The sequence below is a fragment of the Diadema antillarum genome, unplaced genomic scaffold, assembly GCF_040938485.1.
Source record: "Diadema antillarum isolate AM-2024a unplaced genomic scaffold, OU_Dant_1.0 seq00000830_RagTag, whole genome shotgun sequence".
NCBI lineage: Eukaryota > Metazoa > Echinodermata > Echinoidea > Diadematoida > Diadematidae > Diadema > Diadema antillarum.
The window spans coordinates 371,286-398,754 of NW_027271706.1; the positions used below are offsets into that span (position 1 = coordinate 371,286).

The window sequence follows — 27,469 nt, forward strand, 5'->3', positions numbered from 1 at the left end:
GCGTATATATATATTCAGATTTAGATTCATTTATTGTCCATTTAGGAAATTCTTTTTGTTGGCATATGGGCACAAAGGAATATACACAAAGGAATATCTACATACATACATACATATATATTCATGTTCATATACACATATAAATGAATACAAGTTTCAATATACGCACAATTATACAAGCATGATTTATACTCACAATACAGTAAATACATACATCATTACAAATTTAAAATTTACTTTTAAGTCATTATATTTACCGATCAACAACAAAACAAAAAACAGTTTAGATAACGTGGAGTCCGCCTGTTCCGAGGAAATATATATATATATATATATATATATATATACATATACATATACATACACCTTCTTCAGGAGTCTCGACGCGGAATGTCAATGTCAAAACATAAATTGAACATTAAGAGCGGGCACTCATATACACAGAATTGGTTGCTATGAGAGTGCGTACCCTTTACAATGATGTTGCCATGTAGACGCAATGTAGTCAAGGCACCCCACGCATAAGGAGGAGGACATTGACAAGCTTATTACGTAACAATGGTGTTCAATTACTTTGTATTAACACAAGTTATGATATCGACATACTATGTACTCATCAACGTACCATAGGTTACAAAAATAAGTTAAAGAGCGCTCCAGCAATTAAATTGTTTCATGCTGTGATATCGACACATGTAATCATAAGTTACAAAAATAGGTTGAATAGCGCTCAAACAATTAAATGACTCAGAATACAATAATCATCGGTAGGAAGAAGTCGATATAATAATTCCTGTTAAGAAACATTTCAGTGTCTCACTGAAATCTAAACAGATTTGAACATACAAGACAGTGTGAAATTGATTGTATCATACAAATGAGAATTAGGATGACAGTGTGAATCCATCTATAGAAAATAATACAAAGTAAGAGTAAATTGATTATTAAGATGGAGACATGAAATCATAATATTCGCTTTAATTCATAATAATCTCAGACATGTCAGACAGAATAACCCACTAATTTCTCTAAACACCAGTGATAGTGAAACAGTTATCAATTAAATATCTTATAATCCTCGACATGACATATTCTTCTCTTTAACGGAAGAATGAGTAACCGTTTAAAATGGATAAATCCCTGTTCAACCCTTCACCTTGAAAGCTCTTACTCTTTACGATTACTCGTAACTCGGCGAGTTTTCTTTCCTCTGCTGATGTGTAACCTGATGTGTCAGAGTGTGCATTTTCGGAGGAGGTTACACATCAGCAGAGGAAAGAAAACTCGCCGAGTTACGAGTAATCGTAAAGAGTAAGAGCTTTCAAGGTGAAGGGTTGAACAGGGATTTATCCATTTTAAATGGTTACTCATTCTTCCGTTAAAGAGAAGAATATGTCATGTCGAGGATTATAAGATATTTAATTGATAACTGTTTCACTATCACTGGTGTTTAGAGAAATTAGTGGATTATTCTGTCTGACATGTCTGAGATTATGATGAATTAAAGCGAATATTATGATTTCATGTCTCCATCTTAATAATCAATTTACTCTTACTTTGTATTATTTTCTATAGATGGATTCACACTGTCATCCTAATTCTCATTTGTATGATACAATCAATTTCACACTGTCTTGTATGTTCAAATCTGTTTAGATTTCAGTGAGACACTGAAATGTTTCTTAAGAGGAATTATTATATCGACTTCTTCCTACCGATGATTATTGTATTCTGAGTCATTTAATTGTTTGAGCGCTATTCAACCTATTTTTGTAACTTATGATTACATGTGTCGATATCACAACATGAAACAATTTAATTGCTGGAGCGCTCTTTAACTTATTTTTGTAACCTGGTACGTTGATGAGTACATAGTATGTCGATATCATAACTTGTGTTAATACAAAGTAATTGAACACCATTGTTACGTAATAAGCTTGTCAATGTCCTCCTCCTTATGCGTGGGGTGCCTTGACTACATTGCGTCTACATGGCAACATCATTGTAAAGGGTACGCACTCTCATAGCAACCAATTCTGTATATATGAGTGCGCGCTCTTAATGTTCAATTTATGTTTTGACATTGACATTCCGCGTCGAGACTCCTGAAGAAGGTGGATGGAAGCCACCGAAAATTTGAGTTGCTCAATAAACTCTATATTGGCGAAATATTGCATTACCGGTTTATTCTTCGTTAAATTGGAGCCAATACGTGAATTCGCAACATGTTTATACATATATATATATATAGTGGTATGATGCTGATATTTTACAAACGCTTTTGTCATCTAGAAAGGATGATATAATTGTGACAAAGAAGACTATAGATGTTGCACGATGCCAGCTGGGTAGTAAGAGCTTTCCACCTTAACTCTTCCTCAGCTTTATTGTCTGTTCATACAAACATGGAATAGAATTCTTGAGCATAAACCATATGGAGTAATGAACATGATGAATTGAGTGTGATTTCAGCATGAGCTAGAGGCTTCATAGCCTTTTGACAAGGCCTCGTGGCTGAAGATTGAGACTAACTCGCCACACTGAGCACTGCGAGAAACGGGTGAACGCGAGACCGAGTGGCGCAGCCACGAGGCCTTTTGAAACCTGGGCGTTTTTTTTTTTTCCCTACCGCCTCCCGACAAAGGCGAGTATAAATCATTCATATATTCATGAGTCAGATCACAGTTGGTATGCTAATGAGGACGTGTCAACGCTGGCAATGCAGGCAGCTACCGCAGGCAGGCAACGCAGGCTGGATACAGATTATATGAGCGAGCCGCAGACATGCATGCTTATGCGTATTCATTAGATGCGACGGCGTAGAGAGCAATGCGGTCGCTGACTGGCCGCTACCTTTTTGGTAGCAGAATCGGCGAGAAACAGCACTCAAGATAAGAAATTCATGTCAGGTTTCACAAGGCCTCGCGGCTGCGCCGCTCGGTCTCGCGCTCACCCGTTCTCTCGCAGTTGGTCTCTTTTTCAACCACGAGGCCTTGCCAAAAGGCTAGAGGCTTCAGGACATATTTGGTAGTATATTTGTCAATTGCAAGACATAACACAGCGGATATATAGTTATTGTAAATAAACATGAATATAATGGGCATACTGAGACATGTTCATATACTGTACATTGTACTAGGTGTTTCAAAAAGCATTTCCCACTTTTGATTCTTAATATTTCAAAAACTGTATATCAGATAACACTGTCATTTATATGAGTGATAGCTGAATAGTTGTACAATTTTGTTGGAGGTGGTTTAAATACGAAAGCATAAATCAGTTTCATGAAATCCATGATTAATTTCACAGTTAGGTTCCAGATTTTGCTCTATTTTCAATCCTCTGTACAAAACTTTCACTTTGCACAGGGGTCAATGGGTGTGTATGGGAGTGTGTGGTTAACACCCTGACAATGGTCCTGAACAATGGCCAGGGTTTGAATGCTTCATTATTTATTCATGAGAAATTCCACTATCACAACTAGTCTTTATTCAGCCTCTGGCAGTATCTGTGTAAAGTCAAACGCCTGTCGATACTGTCGTTGAGTCGCGACAGTGCTCTCCCTACTTCTGAAAAACGAAATTACAATGAATACCTTCTGTTCTGTCGTAAACATGGTGACAGGAAGCAAAGAAAATCAATTAGAGTATACACTTGTGTATATGTGACCGTGCACCACAAAACGAACATAAAGTCGCACACACTGATTTTGCGTGAGGACTGAAAATAAGTGAAATGGGTCAACCTAGCCGATCTTGACTTTTTCATATGTTCTGAAAGAGCAGGTCTTCTTTTACATTATGCTAAAATTTGGTATCATAAAACAGGCGGGAAAGTGTTTTTTTTTAGCTGTTTATCTCGAATATTTTTGGTTTAATAGTGTGATTAGGTGTGTCTTTAGAGTCCCTTTTTCATTTCTGAAAAACTTTGTACACACTCTTCACTTTCAACTCTAATAACTTTTGAAAGGATAGTTATACTGCTTTGAACGTTGACATTGATTATGGACAGAATGTGTTAATGAGGCATGCTTAATTTCAGTGTAATCAGATAATCCCTTCATTGTTGTTACTCTGGTGGTTTACTTCCTGTTTTTTGTCCCATTCATCTCTCATCCCATTCAGCCGGCACGGTTTGGTAAAGATTAAGCACTTGAATAGACACTGTACTTCAGGGCCTCTTTTCTCAGTTCACACTTTTCCTGAGTTTGTGCTTTCTTTCCAATATTCAGATAGGTTAGGAGAGTCCATTTGATTTGAGTTATACATCATTTTAAAGCTTACAGTCTGCTTTTTCAGAATATGGTCTTAACTAAACATTCATGTCTGGCGACTTTTAGTTTGTTTTGTGGTGCACGGTCACATATGGAGCCTTAGCTAGATCTACTGTGAAACAAATCGCCCCAATGAAAAATGTTGCTGAACTCTTTACCAAAAATGATCTCTTTTTATCGAAAAAGCGACAAATTTGTCAGACTATTAGTAGACAGTTGTATTAAAATGAAGAACTTTAAATCATTCATGCTTATTTATATCCCCAATTTCATGTTATATGAACAAAAAATTGAAAATGATTGCCAGCTGGAATGAAATGTGGTGTTTGCAAGCACATGTAAACATGTGCTTACTTTTTCCATGTGCATGCATTTTACCCTTTACCGTGCATGAATTCAGAGTAGCAGTGCCCAGGGCAATCCATATGAATGATTGATTAAGCATTCATGTGCCTGGGAGCGCGAGACTGACGCCTAGTCAACAGGTGGTTCAGGCATGTCCATTGTTCAGGGCCATTGTCAGGACACACTCTCATGCACATCTTTGGTTCCTGTGCAAAGTTCAATTTTTGTACAGAGGGTTACAATTTGACCAAAATCTGAAACCTTACTTCAAAATCAATCTTAGATTAAATAAAACTGATTTATGCTTTTACATTCAAATTACCTTCAACAAAATTGTACACTATTCAGCTATTACTCATATCAATGTCAGTTTTATCGAATGAATAGTTTTTGAACTATTAATGATCAAAGGTGGGAAATGTTTTTTGAAACACCTAGTATATCATTTTATATAATGGACATATATAAGGGAAAATGGCAAACAGAAATAAACAAGCATATTATAACTATACTTTATAGTTTGGTCACCTGCTTGGGTTTTGTTGTGGGTGTATGAGGTGGGATGAGGAGGAATCATGTGATATACTGGGAAGGTTGATCTGAGTGCGATGGTGCTTGTCTGGCAGGGTTTGGGTGTCATGGTGGCTGAAAGAGGGGATTGTGTGTAATATGTGAATGCTAGGTTGCTAGGTACCCATGTATACATCTGAGTCGAGAGGTTGGTTGGTAAAGACGTCTTGTTAAAGGACGTAGGCACTTGGTGGCATTCGAACGCGGGACCTCCGATTGAGAGTCAAGATTTTTATCCACTTTGAGACAGTGCCTCCGCATTAAAGTGTAATTTTATAGACATCGTCTATATTTTGGGACATATTGGGGCAAATCCACATACACGTTTCAGTAACTTGGGCGTTTCTGTTTTCCTAAAATATTGAACTCATGAAAAGTATTTGAAGGCTTTTTAAAAACAAAACAAAAAAGAAACTGATGTAAAAATAGTCTATCACTTCATTGCAACTTGAACTTACGGCAGAACCCTACTGGCGGGAACCATCACCCGAAGTCATCATGTATTACCGGTCGATGCTCGCGCTCTATCTGTCACCGGCCACCGACCCGAGCTATGAAGCTTTTAAAGTTGCAGTCTTCGACAATCTGAGGCAGCCCCCGTTTGAATTTAACTATGGAAATTTCACCGCTCCACACAAGGTGAGTTGTGTAACGGCCGTTAACATTACATGAGCGCAAAAGCAAAGTGATTAAGAGGCCAGACCGATAAGGTACGGTTCTTCACTGTCGCTCGTTTCTTTGTGAAAAATTTGCCAATCACTATTTGTCAATATATTCACAAGTCAGTGTGAATAAATTGTCTATTTTTTGAATATTATTTGAGAATTTTTTGTGAATTTTCGATGAATTCACAGATAATTCACAATTAAATGAAAGAAAGATATTAATCAGAGGGGTGAAGGTTCAGGTGTGAGTTTCTTCAATTTGTCTCCTACAAATTAAATTTGTTAAGATCGCAACTGTTGATCTGTAAATTAACGTACATGTCGGAAAAAAAGGAAACAGGGGACTCGAACCTGTCATCTACAAATTGAAGAAACTCACACCTGAATCTTCACCCCTCTGAATAATATCTTTCTTTCATTTAATATGCCTTGTCCGCTTTGGACTACTTAACATAACAATGTCTGATTTTCGGAGCTTGGGTATTAATTTGTTCCATGTTCATCGTGTCACTGCTGGCAACCAGGGACCGCCTGGTGTTAGTGTCGCTGCCCGGAAAGCAGTACATGACAGGTTTGAGTCCCACTGGTTCCTTTTTTCCGACATGTTTGTTAATTTACAGATCAGCAGTTGCGATCTTATCAAATTTAATTTGTAGAGGGACACAAATTGAAGAAACTCACACCTGATTTCACAATTATTTGAGAATCATTTGTGAATTTCGACTCAAATTTCGTTGACATGATTATTTTTGCTATGTCCCTTCAGAGTTTCATAGATTTTTCTGCCCACTGACAAATGCACAGCGGGTCCGGTGCAGCTGCAGCCAGGTTCCATTCCAGCCTCCGCCTCCGGCAGCTCGCACACGCAGAACCGAACATGTACGATCATTCAGATCAATCAGGACTGTTCGCTGCGTGTGCAGCGTATTGCCCCTTTACTTGCAAATAATCAGAACGGGTATCATCAAACAGGAAATGTTTCCCCTGTGATTACAACGATGGAGAGGCTCTTACCTCGTGAGAGATCAAAGGCTGACAGTGACGAACACAAAGATATGATTGATTATTTCATTTTTTGCCAGTAAGATACCCAAATGGCTTTTGAAATGGCCACCAAAATGGCTCCCAAGATATGAAGTTATACTATTTTGGCTCGTGTAAATTGTGTAACCTGCTGGTGTAAATGATTGTATTCTTATGAAACATGTGGTATATTCTGATTATATCATTAGAAATGGTTCCAATTATGACCACTGTGTATTGATACATATGTTATTCCTAAAGCATACTGCATAATCATAATATTTGACAGTACTGGAATACTAACTACCACCTGATATTGTTGTTTCTAACGACGTGTTACCTGTATTTTCTCCAACCACTCGTATACATTTGCGAAAAAAAGAACGAAAATAAAGTTTGAAAAATAAAAGCCTGACTGGCGTCGTAAACAATGTCTACATGACCGCCAATATTATTAGCTAACAAACCAATGTGAGCGTTCATGGATTAAGACGATTTATCCTCGGTAGTCTCAGTAACCTTCTCTTCACCACTATCGCATCATGATTAAAATGAGAAAGTCCTGCCTATTGATGGTGAGTGTTCAGCACTTCTGCGTGCAGAGAAAACAAAAGATGATAATCATGCAATTATTCAACTACATTTTGGTCGTCTTGCAAGGTTCATTGCTAGCACACCATTTGACAGCAGGATAGAGTTGGGTTTAAATTTGCTTTTTTCAAAGAGACGACCTGATAGCACAAAGATGACCAACACTTTGATGGCGCCAAAGAGGCATACAAAAATAGCTGCAAAGTTCTGACTGACTTACCGGATTATGGTGAGCAAATAGTGCAGATTGCTGTGCACAAGGAGGAATATGTGAACAAATTCTGATATTGTGGTCGGGGCCAAAATCTGCAACAAAACTCAAATGCACATTACTGTCCAATGATCACGAGCATTATGAATAAGATAAATATCATGTGTTGAAAGCTCTTGCTTATGCATGTTGATAGAGGGACAAGGACCAAACATACGGAAGCTGGGACAAAACAGCATGAACCAAAGAAGGTTGATTTTGGCCGTTTGCAACTTCAGGGAAATCTACTCGTTTAAAAGAGTATTTTGTACAAAGTGCTAATACAAGCAGGAATGTCTTTCAATTTTTTAGTTATACGGAGTCCGAAAAACTTTATTCAAATTTCCACAACCGTGGAATGTTGACTGATCTGTTACCTAGTCGTCAATGACTAGTTTTTTAAAGATACTCTTTTTTGCATGTGTCACACAAGCAAAGTAGCCAATGCAGGGAAACACCACATCCTTGGAGCCATCTTTGCTTCTATGTTTTCATCTTTTTTGCAGTCTTTTTTATGTTTATGTTTCTTAGCACAATAAAATAATTATTTATTTCTTTGTGTTCATCTCTCAAAGAGCATGTTAATATCAAGCTTTTCAATACGCGTGAAAATATCCTACGAGACATGCATTACTGGGTACAGATTACCGTTGTGGCGGCCATTGTGGATACCATTTTGGCTGATTTGACAAATTCCCTCAGCTGAAATGCATATAGAATACAAACTGAATTTGGTGTTTAAGAATTAGTCTCAACACTCGCTATTTATATTCGGAATTTTCAGCCGTCAACGCTACAGACGTCTTCTGCGGAATGACCCGTCTTCATTTTGATCACGTGACGATTCATAAGCGCGTCATAGAGTTTAGGAAGTTTATACCGCCACGCTAGAAAGTGACGGTTGTAGAGTTAACAGTTGAAAATTCCGAAGGTAAATAATATGTAGTGAGATCAAAAGTTGAGCACCATATTCGGATGAAGTACCCATTCAGATGAACTTCTAGACTGAAATTATAGATTATTCGTTATCGCCCTTGGTTTGATCTCCCGAATCTCTTAACAGCACTATTTGCTCAGAACTTGTGAGGATATATAGAGGAATTTCAGATTTTGGTGGTCATTTTAAATGTCTAAAAAAAAAAACCTCAAGGTCGCAGAACCCTTAAAAATGTATTAAAGTCATCTTTTTTACTCATTTTCACCATTTATAAGGTGATACACAAACAGGAATCTCAGATTTTGGTTGCCTTTTTTGCGGCCACCTTGAATATCTCAAAACCCTCAAGGGTGCAAGAGCTGCACCACCAGAGTCCGGATTGAGCACTCTCAAAATAAGGTGAAGCCATATTTTTCCCCATTTTTTAACATTTTTTAACGAAATAAAGGGGAATTTACTTTTTTTGGCTGTCCTTTTAGCAGCCATATTAAATATTTTACAACCCTCAATGAGGTAAGAGTTGTATCACCCACATCCGGATTAGCACCCTCGAAATAGGGTAGACCAACAACAAAATATTGGTCGGACGATAAAACAAAGGTAGGCCTAAAATCTGAAGTTGTCACTTAGCCTATGGTCGCCTACCTGATGGATTCCCACAGGAGCTTTGAGAGTACTGCTGCAGTGATTTTTTCTCAATTTAAAATTTTATTCGTTTTATCAGCAAAAAAGAAATGATCTTTTCTTTTTGTTTCATCTCCCCGCTTCTCAGACTCCTATTGAGGCAGCCTATCTGTATGACGCCGTATATAACGTTTACGCACCTGCCTTGAATGAAGCTCTTGCTGATGGCATAGATGTCCGTAATGGAACGGAGATAATGAAGAGGATCCTCTGCAGGAAACGCAACAGTGAGTGTCCTTTTTATGTTAGGCAATAGTTGCCTACAAATAATTGTGATTGTTTGCTACCGTTTGTTTCACGTCGTTATAACAATCACTAGTGAGAATAAATCGACCTGCTAGATTTATGTTTTTGCAGACCTTGAGTAGAAAAGATTGGTGGAAACTGCGTTTATTTTTGTAGGTGAAATGCACAGTTATTGCGCATTAAAATATGTGTATAATTCAACCAGTTGTATGTCCTTACATTGTTTATAATGTTTGCCCTTGTTGTATGACGAAAATATTGATCAGAATAATCGTTTATCATCCTATTTACACCAACACGTCAGATGACATTTATATCCGAAAGCACGTGGATCCGACCAACCTGTACATCGTGTAGTTTCTCCTAAGAAGTCTTTGAAACAGTGCAGCACCAGTCCAAAAATAACACTTAGAATCACATAAATAAAGTTCAATATGCTCACTGCAAACTAATCTTTCTCATAGAGTAAAGTGACATGCTCCGAAAAGAACGTAAATCGACATGAAGTCATATCCTGCCCTCATATTGCAACAATCATGTTGCAATAAAAACTAATTCGATGCCGTAACTGTTGTTATAGGGTGTTGTTGTGTTTTTAGGGGGCGTGCCATTTCTTATGCAATGTAGCTTCATTCTTTCTTTGAAAAATGTTGATATTCACTGAAATGAATCACATCAATATACGAAAAATCTATTACGCTACTAGAATGATTCAAGCTTCTTCCGACGCAAAAATAATTCAGATCACTTCAAGTGATTGTATCATATGATGATCGAAACGTCCCCGAATTAAATTTTCATTAAGATTCATGAATAGTTGATAAAGCGTTCATCTGCGCTGCACCTGAAACGCTGAAACTTCCTAGAGCTCTCACTGTGTGATATTTCACAGCCATTGTGCATGACTATTCTGTGCGAAGTAGGCACACAATCACTTACACACATCGGATCTTGTGAACAGTTCTTCGTAAGTGACGTCTTCAGACCAGATGACAGCTTATTCACAAAAGACGTTACGAAAGTCGCTACGTTTCCGAGACGTCTTCTCATTCAAGAAGACCTCTCCGTGACGTCACCACATCTCCACTGGTAGGTCGCCATGGCTCGCGGCAAGGTCGCGGAGACGTCTAGACTTCGGGGGGGGGGGGGGATAGTCTCCACTACTTTGCCGCAATTAGGGAGACTAGAAAAAGTCTTCAAAGGAAAAAGAAATCAACCGTGGTGTTCGATTCTCTCGTAACTCCCTGGGGACCAAGCTAGTCTAGTGGCAAACTATCAAGAAATCGGACACGCAAGAAAGCAACACAATGCAAAAGCACAAAGAGCAAGACATACCGGCAACCCATGCACGACGCAGGTGCCGAGCAGCTCTCCACCCGTCTCAAACACAAGTATCACCCTTCTCAATTATATCCGGGCACAGACAGACCTCATTCGCAGAGAGAGACACGGGAAAACGCACCACTCTCAATATACACTGAGAACAGGCTCGAGGAAAAGCCCGGGAGATAAAAAAAAAGAAACGGGCGGATCCCTGGGTTCAAACTGAACGGAGAGCCGCCCATACCCACACGACACAAAGCACCTAAATCGCCCCACTCCCCAACATTTCCACACCCCGCAACCACCCCTATGAGGCCGACCCCTCCGTCCCCATGCAAAAAAAAAAACACAACATCAAGATGAAACCTTCCTCCACCTCCACAATCATGTTTGAGTTCTTTCTCAGTTGTAAGTTGATGATAGCATATTGTCAACATTTTACGTGAGTTTCACTACCTTTGAAAAAAACAACAGGTCAACAAGAGATTGGTAAACGAATACCGTATGTTATATGAAATTTAGTTCGTATAGACACACAGCGGCAAGAGAGCCGATGGGCGTTGGCCATCAAAATGGCGGCGTCGGATGGGCTGATGCAAAGAAACGTTACGCTGTCGAACCTGAACCACTTGTTTATTCAGAGCTCCGTTATTCAATAGAAGACGAGATTATACCGTCCGCCAGGAATCTCCATAGCTGTCAGCCTGTCTAATAAGTTCACAGTGATCTCGTCAGCCATGCTATTTACTATTGCGGGAAGCTTCCTCTGTTCAATTTCGATAAGTTTAACAATATCTAAAAAAATTTTTGAGGCAGAATCACGATCCTAAACGCATTTGAGGCATTTTCAGGGGCTAGATAAACGCAACCGTGTTTTTAAACGCGTTTAGAAACGGCGCGGCGTTTTGAAACGCGTTTGAGACCACGATCGTCGTTCTGTGAGTAAGGCCGCGTTCATGCGAATTTCGTAGCCAGAATCACAAACATGAATCATGATTCAAAACGGCGTTTCAAATCACGGTCTCAGCGGAAAAGCGTTCATGCGGGCTTTCGCAACGCTGATTCTGGCTCTGCTCATCCTTTGCCATTGCGCAGCGCACTGCGCAGTTTCTGCAACTCGAGCCAGACCTCCTAAATGCCAACTGATCAGTCAGTTTATTATAGGCCTTTACGTTTTAATTTCGGTGAATACTTTCCAGTACTAAGGTGTAACATTTTGGCTCTTCCCACAGAAGGGAATAATCCTAATTCTTCGTCTCTCCAATTGTTTCCTTAGGTAGACACAGCGCTGCAGCCATTACTTTTATCAACTCAATCGGAGAGTAATTACATGTATTATTTTACACAGCTAACGTTAGATACTAGCATAGAATCGGTGTATGGCGTTGATGTAAACAAATAAGTGCAAGTATGGTACCGAAACACACGATTCATAAGACGTACACAAGCGCGCGAACAGAGCAAGAAGCTGTGGGATACCACTCGAGACACGCATGCGCACAACGCACAATGACGTCATAGAATCATGATTGAAATCACGGTTGCGTTCATGCGGTTTCTGCGATCGTGATTCTGGCAGAATCATGATTCAAAACGCCCCTTTTTCCGCGTTTCAGATCGGCGTTTTGAAACGCGTTTAAATGGAAAAATCGCATGAACGCAACGCAACTAAACACGTTTAGCGACTAAACGTGTTTAGAAACGCAATTCTAGTTTCGCATGAACGCAGCCTAAAGCAGTGCCGTTTTGAAACGCGTTTATATCTCAAGGTCAAATCCCAGCTGTTTCCGGTTGTGCTCTCTACCCTTTATTTGTGTGTGACTGATGAAGCATGTTTGCTGGTTCGCAGTTGACCTTTACTTCCCGGATCGAACAAAGTAGTTGCGCAGTGACAACACTCGAATCGCGATTGCATGATGGTTAGATAAACGCAGCACCCCCAGAATAGCGTTTCAAACCACGTTCGCAAACACCATTCCAAACGCGTTTTGAAACGTGATTCTCTCCCTCAAGTTAGGGTGCGTTCATGCGAATTTCGTAGCCAGAATCACAAAAATGAATCATGATTCAAAACGGCGTTTCAAATCACGGTCTCCCCGGAAGAGCGTTCATGCAGTGAGTTTATTGTATATGTTTTTATTTCGGTGAATACCTTCTAATTCGCTGTGGCATTCAGGCTCTGCCCACAGATCGAGGAATAATCTCAATTCTTCGTCTGTCCAATTGTTTCCTTTGGTATAACAGCTGCAGTCATTACTATTATCAACTCAATCGGAGAGTAATTACTTGTATTATTATAATAAACAGCTAGATACTAGCATAGAATCCATGTATGGCGTTGGTGTATACAAACTAGTGCAGGTATCGTACCGAAACACAAGGTTCGTAAGACGTGCACAAGCGCGCGAACAGAACCAGAAGCTGTGGGATACCCAGTGAGACACGCATGCGCACAGCGCACAATGACGTCATAGAATCATGATTGAAATCACGGTTACTTTCATGCGGCTTATGCAATTGGGATTCTGGCAGAATCATGATTCAAAACGCCCTTTTTTCCGCGTTTCAGATCGGCGTTTGAAACGCGTTTAAATGGAAAAATCGCATGAACGCAACGCAACTAAACACGTTTAGGAACTAAACGCGTTTAGGAACGCAATTCTAGTTTCGCATGAACGTAGCCTTAGATAAACGCATCCAAAGTTCCTGAAGACCGAGGCTACTGATTCTGAAAGCTTACCATTAATTGAGGTTACATCGAGCTTTAGGGCGTCCAATTTCTCGTAGACTGAAGAACACGAGCGCGAAATGTATTCCGTTCTCAATGAAAAATTTCGAAATTTGGGTTGTGGTCAGAGTCGCGTCGTTTTGATTCAGCGTTCTCACTGTGGAGAAAAAAAAAGGTCGTGAGTATTTATGAAAAGCTGACCTGCGCATGTTATGAATGGTTAGGTTACTAGTCTACGTCTCAAGGCCAATTCAATATACCGAGGTAGGCCACATCAGGGTAGACATAATAGCAAGGAGTGACATGCGCGGTGCATTGTGGAATTTTTTTTTAAATCTTTTTGCGGTCACCGTTCTCACAGCTCAAATTCTCGTCTTTGTGCACACAAAAAAAAATGTACAAATTTGGCCGTTTTGGATTGCGACCCAAATATCTCGAAAAAAACCCCCGCGTTATTCTGTTCTCACAGTAAAAATTTCGAAATAACAGCATGTTTTTCAAACCAAAATAAAAAACACATTATTTTAAGTGCAATCAGAACGGCACTGTAGACTGTTTTATGTCAGCTAGAGTAAGGTCAACCAGTTCCTGTAGCGTTTCAACGCTTCGATATCAGAATACGGGTTGGCATCACTCTCGGGCCGGGAGGGTTGGTTGGTGTGCGCTGCCATCAGCTTTTCCTTCGGGGGCCTAGCCAAAGCAAAATTAAAAAAGAAATCAAACAATCAATGAAAATCCGAAATGGACAATAAATTTGTCCCAGTATAATATAGGTTTTCCCGGTCAATTTCATACTTTTGTCAATCAAATTCATTAATGTGCAATCAAATTCCCACAGCGCACGCACGCGAGAATATTCGGGCATTCAAATTCAGAATCCGAGCGATCAATTTCATTTATGGGAGTTCTATTTTGTTTTCGTCAAATCAAATTCACGATTGGGCGTTCAATTTTCAAATGCCAGCATTACATTTCCTACTCGTGCATTCAAATTCACGCGATAGTCATTTGATAGTCCCGATGAGCTTGTTTGGAGCGTTCAATTTCATTTTTAGGCGATCAAGTTCATACTCCGTGCAAACAATCTAACGAGAAAAATGGAATGGACTTTTAAAAAAAAGAGAAAGGGCATACACAACCAATGAAGGCTTGCATGAAGTGTAATTATGATTGTTTAAAGGTTCTACATTGTTCTCTGTTCATGTGTTCTTTGTTTTTTATCTCAATAAATTTTAGATTGTAAGGTCCAATCAGTAGTGCATCCAAACAACACAACGACAATCTAATCATCTTTCTTGATGATCCTGCATGCTGACAACTCCCCAACACTAACCACATAATGACAATGTATCAATATAAAGACAAAGTGACACACAATGATCTCACAGAGTCCCGCAAATGTAAACCAATAAGATACCAATAAACAATAAACAAGACGTACACAATGTTCATGTTATCAGTTTCAATGTAGTCGAAATCGTTTTTTCCCCGAAGGTGTCAACCAACCTTGCGTATTATGCTCGTCAGTAGTCCTATACAGTGCCTAATATGTGTTTGTTTGTGTGTTTGTTTGTTTATTTGTTTGTTTCATTTTTCCATCTAAGGATATGGCTGGATAGCCCACATTTAGCTGCAATAGCTGGTCTTCCATGGGGTCCAGTTGGATGTAAGGTGAGACCACTTCACCGGGTTAAACACCCTGCTGTTTGCGATGAATAAATGAAGTGGGATCTTTCACGTGCATGAGTTGTGACTCTGTCACACATGCCACCTCCATTTTATGTCCTATCCGAGGGACATGTGACTGTATATTCCTTTTCGTGGTGGACCTCTACAGCAAAATAGATAATCTTCATCATAAATCGAAATGTGTTCAAAGCTAAATGAAAAAAACACACATACACGGCCCCAAACTAACTAAATCAGGACCTCTTTTAAATTGAATGCAGTTATGTGGAACATGGTTGCCTATTCACGAATTTGAATGACCGACGAAATTCCGTCGCCAGCTTTACATGAATTTGAATGCTCATTGCTGAAATGCGTGCTCCTCTCTTAAATTTGAATTCACCGATAGTGAATTTGACTGATCCGACAGTGAATTTGAATGCTCCGATAGTGAATTTGAATGCTCAGATAGTGAATTCGAATGACCGGATTTTGAATTTGATTGCTGATTCAGTGCTGCGAGCGTGGAATGCGTTAAATCGAATGCTCGGATTAGGAAGTTGAATGACAAAAGTATGAAATTGACCGGGAAAACCTTTATATCAAATCGGCAGATCTATAAGAAGAATTCTTCAAATTCATGAAATTTTTCCGTTGAGATGTTTTCATTGCGACTAATTGACAATTTGCCCTATATCGACGTAAACAAGCACTGAATTGATCAGTGTTTTAGTAGTAGCCATGATAAAAGGAATCATGGGCGTACATACTCGAGCAGGATTCGAACCTACGACCTCCTGATCTCCGGACAGGCGTCATCTCCACTAGACCACCGAGCTTCCACCCGACAGCAAGTGTTGGTTCTAATCCTTATAGCATGCAGCAGGTACTGCGTAATTATTCAAATTCATAAAATTCTTCCGTCGACGGAAGAATTTCATGAATCGAATCCTGCTCGAGTATGTACGCCCATGATTTCTTTTATCATGGCTACTGCTAAAACACTGATCAATTGTGTTCTTGTGGTAGATCTTACTACGTATAGTAGTCATCAATATCGCACAACTTTGAATGATTGTGGTATTTTAATGTATTTCTTTGTTTTGGCTACCACTGAAACAGCTCAAAATACATAAAGTTAATCTGTTTTGATAAATCAAAGTCTATTACAGCACTTTGTAGGCAATAAGGTGATGATGATACCCCCTTTATCAAGGATTACTGCCTGTACCTAATTATTCATCTTATGAAGATATTGAGTATGAATTCCTCTACCAACTGCATTTTGGTTGGAAGATACAAGCTTTTCTCAGGGAATTTAAAGGGACTATATTTCATTGGGTGCATGTACAGAAAGTTGGTGATTTTTTTGAGTGAAAAGAACTCGTAGTCCAGCTTTGCGGACCCTTGGACAGAGTATGAGCTGAAGAACCCGCCTTGGGAGTTTGATGGACGAAAGGGTATATCTCACTTATCCAGGTTAGTGAAGACGAAACATTTCATTTCTCCCAGCTATTTTGCAGGGTTTTTTGAATTTTGAATTTTAACACACGTCTCTACGGGGAATTATTTACCCGTGTATCCGCATACTCTCGCTCGGGTAGAAGAAGCGAAGGGTGGTGAGCTAACGCTCGATGGAGGTGGACGTATGGCAAGCCTTTTCACTATTTAAAGTTATTTTCTTATATCACAAATTCCATTTTGTGATATCAACAAATAAAATTTTTGATATCACGAATTCAATTTGTGATATCACAAATTCCCGTAAGTGTAGCACAAGAAATTGATTTGTAATATCAAGAAATGAAATTTGTAATATCACGAAATCCATTCTTGATATCACAAAGTCAATTCGAGATATCAAAAAATTGAATTTGTGATATCACTGAATGAATTTGTGATATCACAAAATGAATTTTTAATATCACAAATTCGAATTTGTGATGTAACTAATTTTAGTTTATGATATCAAGAATTCTTATTTGTGATATCTAAAATCGGATATTCTGATATCACAAATTCCATTTTGTGATATCACAAAATGAATTATTGATATAACCAATTCGAATATGTGATATCAGTAATTCACAGGGAATTCGAGCGTTAGTTTTGCGCTGGAATTCAACTGTGAATTCGAGCGTTAGTTTAGCGCCGAAATACACAGGGAATTCGAGTGTCAGTTTAGTGCAGAAGATCACTGTGAATTCGAGAATAAGATATATTTATTCGAGAATAAGAAACTTTCTTCCGAAAAAAAAAATCATTTGTTTTCGAGCATTAGTTTTGTGCAGAAAATCAACAGTGAATTTAGGCTTTAGTTTTCTGGAGAAATTGAGATGGAATTCGAGCGCTAGTTGAGTGTAGAAATTAAAAGCTGAATTAGAGCGATAGTTTCGTGTAAACATACACATGAATTCGAGCGTTAGTTTTGTGCTGAAGTCCAACTGTGAATTCGAGCGTTAGTTGAGAGCAGAAATACACAGGGAATTCGAGCGTCAGTTCAGTGCAGAAAATCACTGCGAATTCGAGCATTAGTTGAGCGCAGCAATACACAGAACAGTGAATTCGAGCGTTAGTAGAGCTTAGAAATACACAGGATATCCGAGCATTAGTTTTGCGCTGAAATTCAACTGTGAATTCGAGCGTTAGTTTAGCGCAGAAATACACAGGGAATTCGAGCATTAATTTTGCGCTGAAATTTAACTGTAAATTCGAGCGTTAGTATAGCGAAGAAATACATAGGGAATTCGAGCATTAGTTTTGCGCAGAAATACCGATGGCATTTCAGGTGCTATCTTTACATAGAATATAACGATAGTAAAAAAAAAAACTAGAAGAGTTTAGGCAACCCGAATTTTGGGATTGCGCATTCCAGTTTTGTTGTCCCCGGTTCTTGGTTCTTTAATAAACTTGCCTATAACAGATTACACATTAAATTATTTGAAAAAATCATAAACATATTGGACGAGGCAAAATTATTTACAATCTCTATAGGGCTCACACCCGTAAATATTTCCCCATAGGGATGTGTGTTAAAAATCAAATTTCACAAAATTATGTAAAATAGCTGGGAGAAATGAGGTGTTCCAGCTTCACTAACATGAATAAGTTAGATATACCCTTTCATCCATCAAATTTTCAGGGTGGATTCTTCAGTTCAAATTCTGTCCAGGGGGCCGCAAAGCCAGACTACGAGTTCTTGTCACTCAAAAAATCACCTATTTTCCGTACACGTACCCAATGAAATGTAGTCGCCTCAAATTCCAGCAGAAAAGCTTTCATCTTCCAACCAAAATGCAATTTGTAGAGGAATTCATACTCAATATCTACAGCTATTCAGTTTTTTGCCAAACTACATCATTGATTTTTAATTAATTTTTTTCTTCATTTATTTTGGTATCTTTAGTACGAATTTGTGAAGGGGTCTGGGACATTCCATTGTATTTACGGGTGTGAGCCCTATAGTGGAGATCATATTTCTCATTTGACTTTTAAACATCATAAATGTGTTTTTGATGATATTTGCACCTACATCATATGGGAAATTACACATTCAAGGGTTATAAAGCTTCTCAAAGGGACACTTTTGAAACTCAAGCCCTTTGAGGTTTTTTAAAAAAATAAAAATGTAGTGTTGATCAATTCTTCATAAGATGAATACCTAGATGCAGGCAGTAATCTTTGATTATGGGGGTGTCATCATCACATTATTGCCTACAAAATACTTGAAAAGACTTTGTTTTGTCAAACAGACTAACTTTATGAATTTTGACCTGTTTCAGTGGTAGCCAAACAAAGAAATACATTAAAATAACACAGTCATTCAAAGTTGTGTGATACTGATGACTGCTATGTACAAAGATCTATCTATACTACAACAACATAATAAGAAAACAAATTGTAGCCAAACAGAGTTGGGGGGGGGGTAGAGGAGAGAGGTAGAGTGGGGGTAGGAAGGGGAAGGGGGAGGGAGGAAGAGATCTGACACAATAGATCAACATAAACCAGCAGAGTTTGTATGGGATGAATACTTCCCATAGACTTGTGTGCATTGCATGCATCCTCTATAGTGGAGGTCATATCTCTCATTTGACTTTTAAACATCATAAATGTGTTTTTGATGATATTTGCACCTACATCATATGGGAAATTACACATTCAAGGGTTATAAAGCTTCTCAAAGGGACACTTTTGAAACTCAAGCCCTTTGAGGTTTTTAAAAAAAATAAAAATGTAGTGTTGATCAATTCTTCATAAGATGAATACCTAGATGCAGGCAGTAATCTTTGATTATGGGGGTGTCATCATCACATTGTTGCCTACAAAATACTTGAAAAGACTTTGTTTTGTCAAACAGACTAACTTTATGAATTTTGACCTGTTTCAGTGGTAGCCAGACAAAGAAATACATTAAAATAACACAGTCATTCAAAGTTGTGTGATACTGATGACTGCTATGTACAAAGACCTATCTATACCACAACAACATAATAAGAAAACAAATTGTAGCCAAACAGAGTTGGGGGGTAGAGGAGAGAGGTAGAGGGGGGGTAGGAAGGGGAAGGGGGAGGGAGGAAGAGATCTGACACAATGGATCAACATAAACCAGCAGAGTTTGTATGGGATGAATACTTCCCATAGACTTGTGTGCATTGCATGCATCCTCTATAGGGCTCACACCCATAAATATTTCCCCATAGGGATGTGTGTTAAAAATCAAATTTCAAAAAATTATGTAAAATAGCTGGGAGAAATGAGGTGTTTCAGCTTCACTAACCTGGATAAGTTAGATATACCCTTTCATCCATCAAATTTTCAGGGTGGATTCTTCAGTTCAAATTCTGTCCAGGGGGCCGCAAAGCCAGACTACGAGTTCTTGTCACTCAAAAAATCACCCATTTTCCGTACACGTACCCAATGAAATATAGTCCCCTCAAATTCCACCAGAAAAGCGTTCATCTTCCAACCAAAATGCAATTTGTAGAGGAATTCATACTCAATATCTACAGCTATTCAGTTTTTTGCCAAACTACATCATTGATTTTTGATTAATTTTTTTCTTCATTTATTTTGGTATCTTTGGTACGAATTTGTGAAGGGGTCTGGGACATTCCATTGTATTATAGATTGATTATAGTGGAAGGAGGGGGAGGGAGGGAGAGATTTGACAGAATAGATCAACATAAACCAGCAGAACTTGTATGGGATGGATACTTCCCATTGACATGTGTGCATTACGTGCATTCTCTGTATAAATATAGAGGTCATATTTCTTAATTGATTTTTAACATCATAAATGTGTTTTTGGTGATATTTGCCCCTACATCATATGAGAAATTGCACATTAAAGGGTTGTGAAGCTTCTCAAAGGGACACTTTTGAAAATGATGCCCTTTGGGGTTTTTTCAAAAATAAATCTTGCAGTATTGATTAATTCTTCATAAGATGAATACATAGATGCAGGCAGTTATCCTTAATTAAGAGGTTATCATCATCACCTTATTACCTACAAAGTACTGTAAAAGACTTTGATTTATCAAACATATTAACCTTATGTATTTTGAGCTGTTTCAGTGGTAGCCAAAACAAAGAAATGCATTGAAATACAACAATCATTCAAAGTTGTGTTATACTAATGACTGCTATGTACTAATATCTAGTACCACAAGAACATAATAAGAAAACAAATTGTAGTTAAGCAGAGTTGGGGGGGTAGAGGAGGGGGTGAGGGGGCGGGGGAAGGAGAGGTGGAAGGAGGGGGAAGTGAGGGAGAGATTTGACAGAATAGATCAACATAAACCAGCAGAACTTGTATGGAATGCTTACTTCCCATTGACTTGTGTGGATTACATGCATTCTCTATAGGGCTCACACGGGTAAATAATTCCCCATAGAGACGTGTGTTAGAATTCAAAATTCAAAAAAATCTCTAAAATAGGTGGGAAAATGAGGTGTTTGATCTTCACTAACCTGGATAAGTGAGATATACCCTTTCATCCATCAAATTCCCAAGGCGGGTTCTTCAGCTCAAACTCTGTCCAAGGGTCCGCAAAGCCAGACAACGAGTTCTTTTCACTAAAAAAATCACCTATTTTCTGTACATGCACCTAATGAAATATAGTCCCTTCAAATTCCATGAGAAAAGCTTTCATCTTCCAACCAAAATGCAGTTAGTAGAAGATATCGATATCTCCAGCTATTCAGTTTTTTGCCAAACTGCATTATTGATTTTTAATTAATTTTTTTCTTCATTTATTTTGGTATCTTTGGTACGAATTTGTGAAGGGGTCTGGGACATTCCTTTTTATTTACAGGTGTGAGCCCTTTAGTAGAGGTCATATTTCTTAAGTGAGTTTTTAACATCATATATGTGTTTTTGTTGATTGTTGCCCTACATCATATGAGAAAATGCACATTTAAGGGTTGTGAAGCTTCTCAAAGGGACACATTTGAAAATGATGCCCTTTGGGGTTTTTTCAAAAATAAATCTTGCAGTATTGATTAATTCTTCATAAGATGAATACATAGATGCAGGCAGTTATCCTTAATTAAAAGGTTGTCATCATCACCTTATTACCTACAAAGTACTGTAAAAGACTTTGAGTTATCAAACATATTAACCTTATGTATTTTGAGCTGTTTCAGTGGTAGCCAAAACAAAGAAATGCATTGAAATACAACGATCATTCAAAGTTGTGTTATACTAATGACTGCTATGTACTAATATCTAGTACCACAAGAACATAATAAGAAAACAAATTGTAGTTAAGCAGAGTTGGGGGGGGGGGTAGAGGAGGGGGTGGGGGGCGGGGGAAGGAGAGGTGGAAGGAGGGGGAAGTGAGGGAGAGATTTGACAGAATAGATCAACATAAACCAGCAGAACTTGTATGGAATGCTTACTTCCCATTGACTTGTGTGGATTACATGCATTCTCTATAGGGCTCACACGGGTAAATAATTCCCCATAGAGACGTGTGTTAGAATTCAAAATTCAAAAAAATCTCTAAAATAGGTGGGAAAATGAGGTGTTTGATCTTCACTAACCTGGATAAGTGAGATATACCCTTTCATCCATCAAATTCCCAAGGCGGGTTCTTCAGCTCAAACTCTGTCCAAGGGTCCGCAAAGCCAGACTACGAGTTCTTTTCACTCAAAAAATCACCTATTTTCTGTACATGCACCTAATGAAATATAGTCCCTTCAAATTCCATGAGAAAAGCTTTCATCTTCCAACCAAAATGCAGTTAGTAGAAGATATCGATATCTCCAGCTATTCAGTTTTTTTTGCCAAACTGCATTATTGATTTTTAATTAATTTTTTTCTTCATTTATTTTGGTATCTTTGGAACGAATTTGTGAAGAGTCTGGGACATTTCATTTTATGTACAGGTGTGAGCCCTATAGAGTTCACAGGTGCAAGCACTTGCGCCCTCTGTTGGAAGTGTAAAACATCTCTGTCACTTTAGCACAAGCAAGCAGAGGTGTTGCAGAATAACAAAAACACAGGACACGAAAAACATCATAATACAGCAAAAAGTCAACTTCTTAATTTCAGGTATCACCCCTTCTATTACTCACGTGCCAGCAATTGGTTAGTCAGTAATTTATGTTTGTTCTAGTTTCCATTGTAGTCTTTCATTTTGTTAAATTTGATGAATGTTTGATTTGCTGATTTCGATACATTTAGGGAAATTTAAAAATAGCCACCTTGAGGAGAGTTGGGCCATGCAGTCAGAAGAGAGTTGAGCCATGGCTCAACTCTCCTTTGACTGCATGGCTCAAGTCTTTTGGTATTGAGGTAACCATTTTGGGGATTTTATATTTCATTTCAGAGCGCCATGCCACAAAACTATGAACGAAAAACACTACAAGGGAGCTTAACAGATAAATCCCATGCGTTTGTTATGGAGAAAACAAAAATAAAAACAGAGATGTATTAAATAAATGCACAGAAAGTAATTATATTGAAACTCCTACTAAACGTCAATACCGTGCCTAGTCAAAGTAGTGGCACCTGTGACTGTAAAAAATATTAAATTATGCTCTGCTTCTAATTTCGATCCAATACATATATGAAAAAGTAGAGTAACTAAAGGCTCGGTCACAAATTCATTTACGAACTGCTACGAACGCCGTACGAACGATTTTTAGACAATTTCGTAACATTTTCTTAAGAAGGCCGTACGAAACCAGCGTTCGTAGACCGTTCGTAAGTTCGTAGCCTGGTCGATGGTCTTGTCCAAGATTTTATTTTAACTTCGTACAAAACCCTCTCTTCGTAAGGCGGGAGTAGGAACGTCGTACAAACATTGTAAGAACTACGCAAGATTTTGTAGGATCGAGAGACAATTCTAGAAGCCTTAAATTCTTACGATGATTGTAAGAACGTCTTAAGTTGTTCATAGAGGGCTCTTACGTCTTTCGTAAGATGGCCGTAAGTCTAACGAAAGAATAAAGCTACGGTCACAAAGCTCTGTACGAACGATGCGAATGTTACTGTTCTTACGAATTCTGGAATTCGTAGAGATTCGTAGATGGGACACAGATTCTTACGGCCTTCTTACGAATTTCGTACGAACGCTTTTTAATTCGCAAGAACAACTTAAGACCTTTTAGAGAAATGAAAGGATTTTCAGTTATACAATGGCCGTAGAATTCGTAAATTATTCGTAAGAATGCCTTGAGTTATTCTTTCGTCAGACCTACGGGCATCTTACGATTTCTTTTTGTCGTAAATTGGTCGTACCTGCAACTCACGGCACTCTTAAATCATTCGTAAGAAGATTTCACAATTTTTTGTATATTTTAAGGCTTCTAGAATTGTCTCTTGATCCTAAAAAATCTTGCGTAGTTCTTACAATGTTCGTACGACGTTCATACGGCCGTCTTACGAAAAGAGGGGTTCGTACGAAGTTAAAAAAAATCTTGGACAAGACCATCGACCAGGCTACGAACTTACGAACGGTCTACGAATGGTCTACGAACGCTGGTTTCGTACGGCCTTCTTAAGAAGATCTTACGAAATCGTTTCAAAATCGTTCGTACGGCGTTCGTACCAGTTCGTAAAGGCATTTTTGACCGAGCCTTAACTCAAGGCATTCTTACGAAAAACGTACGAATTCTACGGCCATTGTATAACTGAAAATCATTTTGTTTCTCTAAGAGGTCTTTAGTTGTTCTTGCGAATTAAACAGCGTTCGTACGAAATTTGTAAGAAGGCCGTAAGAATCTGTGCCCCATCTCCACGAATCTCTACGAACTCCAGAATTCGTACGAACAGTTACATTCGTACGAACGCATCGTTCGTACGAAGCTTTGTGACCGTAGCTTCACTTATCTAATATAGAAGTTAATTTTCATCCACAAACACATGCCGCATCACACCTAAGGGTAAAGTTGCATGATGTTAACATTTTGTTTCGACTGTGAAAATGTCCATTAAGAGGTTGTAAATCAAAAGGTCTCTAAAGGAAATATCAGCAAATTCTTGATGCCATGAATCATCAATATGTATTTACCTTTGATGATATTTGCTTTTAACATATGGATGTAAACATTGTATCTACACACATTATTCTTGGACATGAACTGGTGCAATGACATTAGAAAATGGTTCACATAGGTCCTACTTTACTAGCCAGAAAGAGTATATTTTTTCCTCACAAAGTTCATTATTTTTGTTAATTATCTTTGTTACAGTACTTGCCTGTAGTTTTTATTCATGAGTCATGCATATTGATTAGACAGAGGTTGATATGATAGAAGGCGCAAACACTCTGAAAAGGAAAATATGTGTTTGTTATGATTTTCTATAACAAAAATATGACTTACCTTTCTGATTCATTTCTGTAGTACATGTAGGTTTCTAAAAATAATGGTGTCTTGTTAGTTTTTCAGATTCAGAGTCCAGTTCTGATGAGTAGCTTATTTTTATTTTGCTTCATTATGCAAGGGAGTATAGTATCTAAGACATAGGAAGGTGATGAGTAAACGTAATGAAGTTCCTTTGCAAAATATCATTAAACAAAACGTCATTGTAATACACAGGGCCTACGCAACCAGGGGGTGGGGGCTCGCCCCATTTTATTTTTTTTTTTTTTGCATAATACATAGGAATACATAGTGTCTTACCACTAGGACTCCCCCCCCCCCCCACACTTTTCTTTTTGTTTTCGTTTTTTACTTAATCTGGAAGTGGCACAAGAAAGTATAGTAGGCCCCTCCCCCCTTTTTTTTTTTCTTGTCAGCTGATTCAGCCGATTAACCCATAAGTGGCACCAGAAATTTACAGTTAAACCCCCCGCCCACTCCTTTTTTGTTTTTGTTTTTTTGCTTTTTGTTTTGTTTTGTTTTGTTTTGTTTTGTTTTGTTTTTTGCTTGTCAGCTAATTCAACCCAGAAATGGCACCAGAAATATAAACTGGGCCCCTTATTACTTTTAAAACATAGCGCCGGCCCTGATATGAGTGATACTTATAAGGGATGTTGAATAATAAAATGCATATAATGAGTGTTTGAACATCTTAAATTTTCAGATGGTTATATGCTTGAATTTAAGATAAAACAAATTTTGTTAGCTGAGATTCATTTCTGGCTACTTGTAACCCCATCTTTTAATTTAATCTTCATCGGTTGACATCATGGTTCAAATCTCCAACAAGTGGCACATGTCGTCCAAAGGTGGCTCAACTCTCCTCAAGACATGGCTCAACTCTCCTTACACTGCGGGAGTGTTGAGCCACTAATTGACATTTATTTTTCAAAGAAAAGTTTTTTAAATTAGGCAATGACCTAGAATAAAATTTCATAGGTACAAGACAGGTTAGTAGTTGTACTTCAATTTGGTAACAAACACTTGTAAGCAAGGATTAATTAGGAAATATTTCAAAAAATAGAAAAAGTGGCTCAACTCTCCTGCATCTCCCCTACACTCATGATTAACAATCATGTAGTAATAGACGACAACTTGGAGACCAGAACGATGAATTGAATGTAGGCCATAAGTGAACATAGTATCACTGAATTCATGATATGTTGCAAAACAATAAATTTGTATCAATAATTCATCGAATATTATACCTTGATGATCATTTAGGGAATGATGGATGTCTAAGTCTCATAGTTATTTGTATTTTGAAAATTGTTCTATAAAAGTTAGCAGCAGTATACATTCCATCTGAATATGAGCGCAAAACTAATGTTCCAATTTCCTGTGTATGATTTCTGCGCTCAACAAACGCTCGAATTCACAGTTGAATTTCAGCGCAAAACTAATGCTCGAATTCCCGGTGTATTTCTGCGCTAAACTAATGCTCGAATTCACAGTGATTTTCTGCTCTGAACTAACGCTCGAGTTCCCTGTTTATTTCTGCGCTAAACTAACGCTCGAATTCACAATTGAATTGCAGCGCAAAACTAACGTTCGAATTACCTTTTCTATTTCTGCGCTCACCTAACGCTCGAATTCACAGTGATTTTCTGCACTGAACTAACGCTCGAATTCCCTGTATATTTCTGCGCTAAACAAACGCTCGAATTCACAGTGATTTTCTGCACAGAAGTAACGCTCGAATTCACAGTTGAATTCCAGCGCAAAACTAACGCTTGAATTCCCCTTGTATTTCTGCGCTTACCTAATGCTCGAATTCACAGTGATTTTCTGCACTGAACTAACGCTCGAATTCTCTGTGTATTTCTGCGCTTAACAAACGCTCGAATTCACACTGATTTTCTGCACTGAACTAACGCTCGAATTCCCTGTGTATTTCTGCGCTAAACTAACGCTCGAATTCACAGTTGAATTTCAGCGCAAAACTAATGCTGAAATTCCCAGTTTATTTCTACGCTCAAGTAACGCTCGAATTCCCTTTGTATTTCTGCGCTAAACTAATACTCAAATTCACAGTAATTTTCTGCGCTGAATTAACGCTCGAATTCCCTGTGAAATACTGATATCACATATTCGAATTATTGATATCTATCATTCATTTTATATCACAATTTTTTTTTATTATTAAGTTACTTTGATTGATTTGTTAACTGTTGTGTTGTTTTTGTTGTTGATATAACACTGTACTCACGGCCTCTCTGAAAAACAGCCTCATCTGGCTGATCGAGGGCATTTTATCCCGTGATTAAATAAAATAAAACAAACAAAACAAACAAAC

The 27,469-nt window shown here is 38.3% G+C and overlaps 1 protein-coding gene and 1 non-coding gene across 4 annotated transcripts in view; one reads left to right on the forward strand and one right to left on the reverse strand.

The window, feature by feature from the left end:
* The window catches only part of LOC139740059 (speract receptor-like), a 527,367-nt gene that overhangs the window by 248,714 nt on the left and 251,184 nt on the right, over nt 1-27,469 (forward strand). For all 3 annotated transcript variants that reach the window (XM_071650652.1, XM_071650650.1, XM_071650653.1), the window contains 2 exons: nt 5,652-5,827; nt 9,427-9,565. In XM_071650652.1, the coding sequence (XP_071506753.1) occupies nt 5,652-5,827; nt 9,427-9,565 (315 nt within the window). The remainder of the gene's footprint in view (nt 1-5,651; nt 5,828-9,426; nt 9,566-27,469) is intronic.
* On the reverse strand, nt 16,070-16,142 carry Trnas-gga (transfer RNA serine (anticodon GGA)). Its single transcript has one exon. It is a non-coding gene; the product is annotated as a tRNA-Ser (tRNA).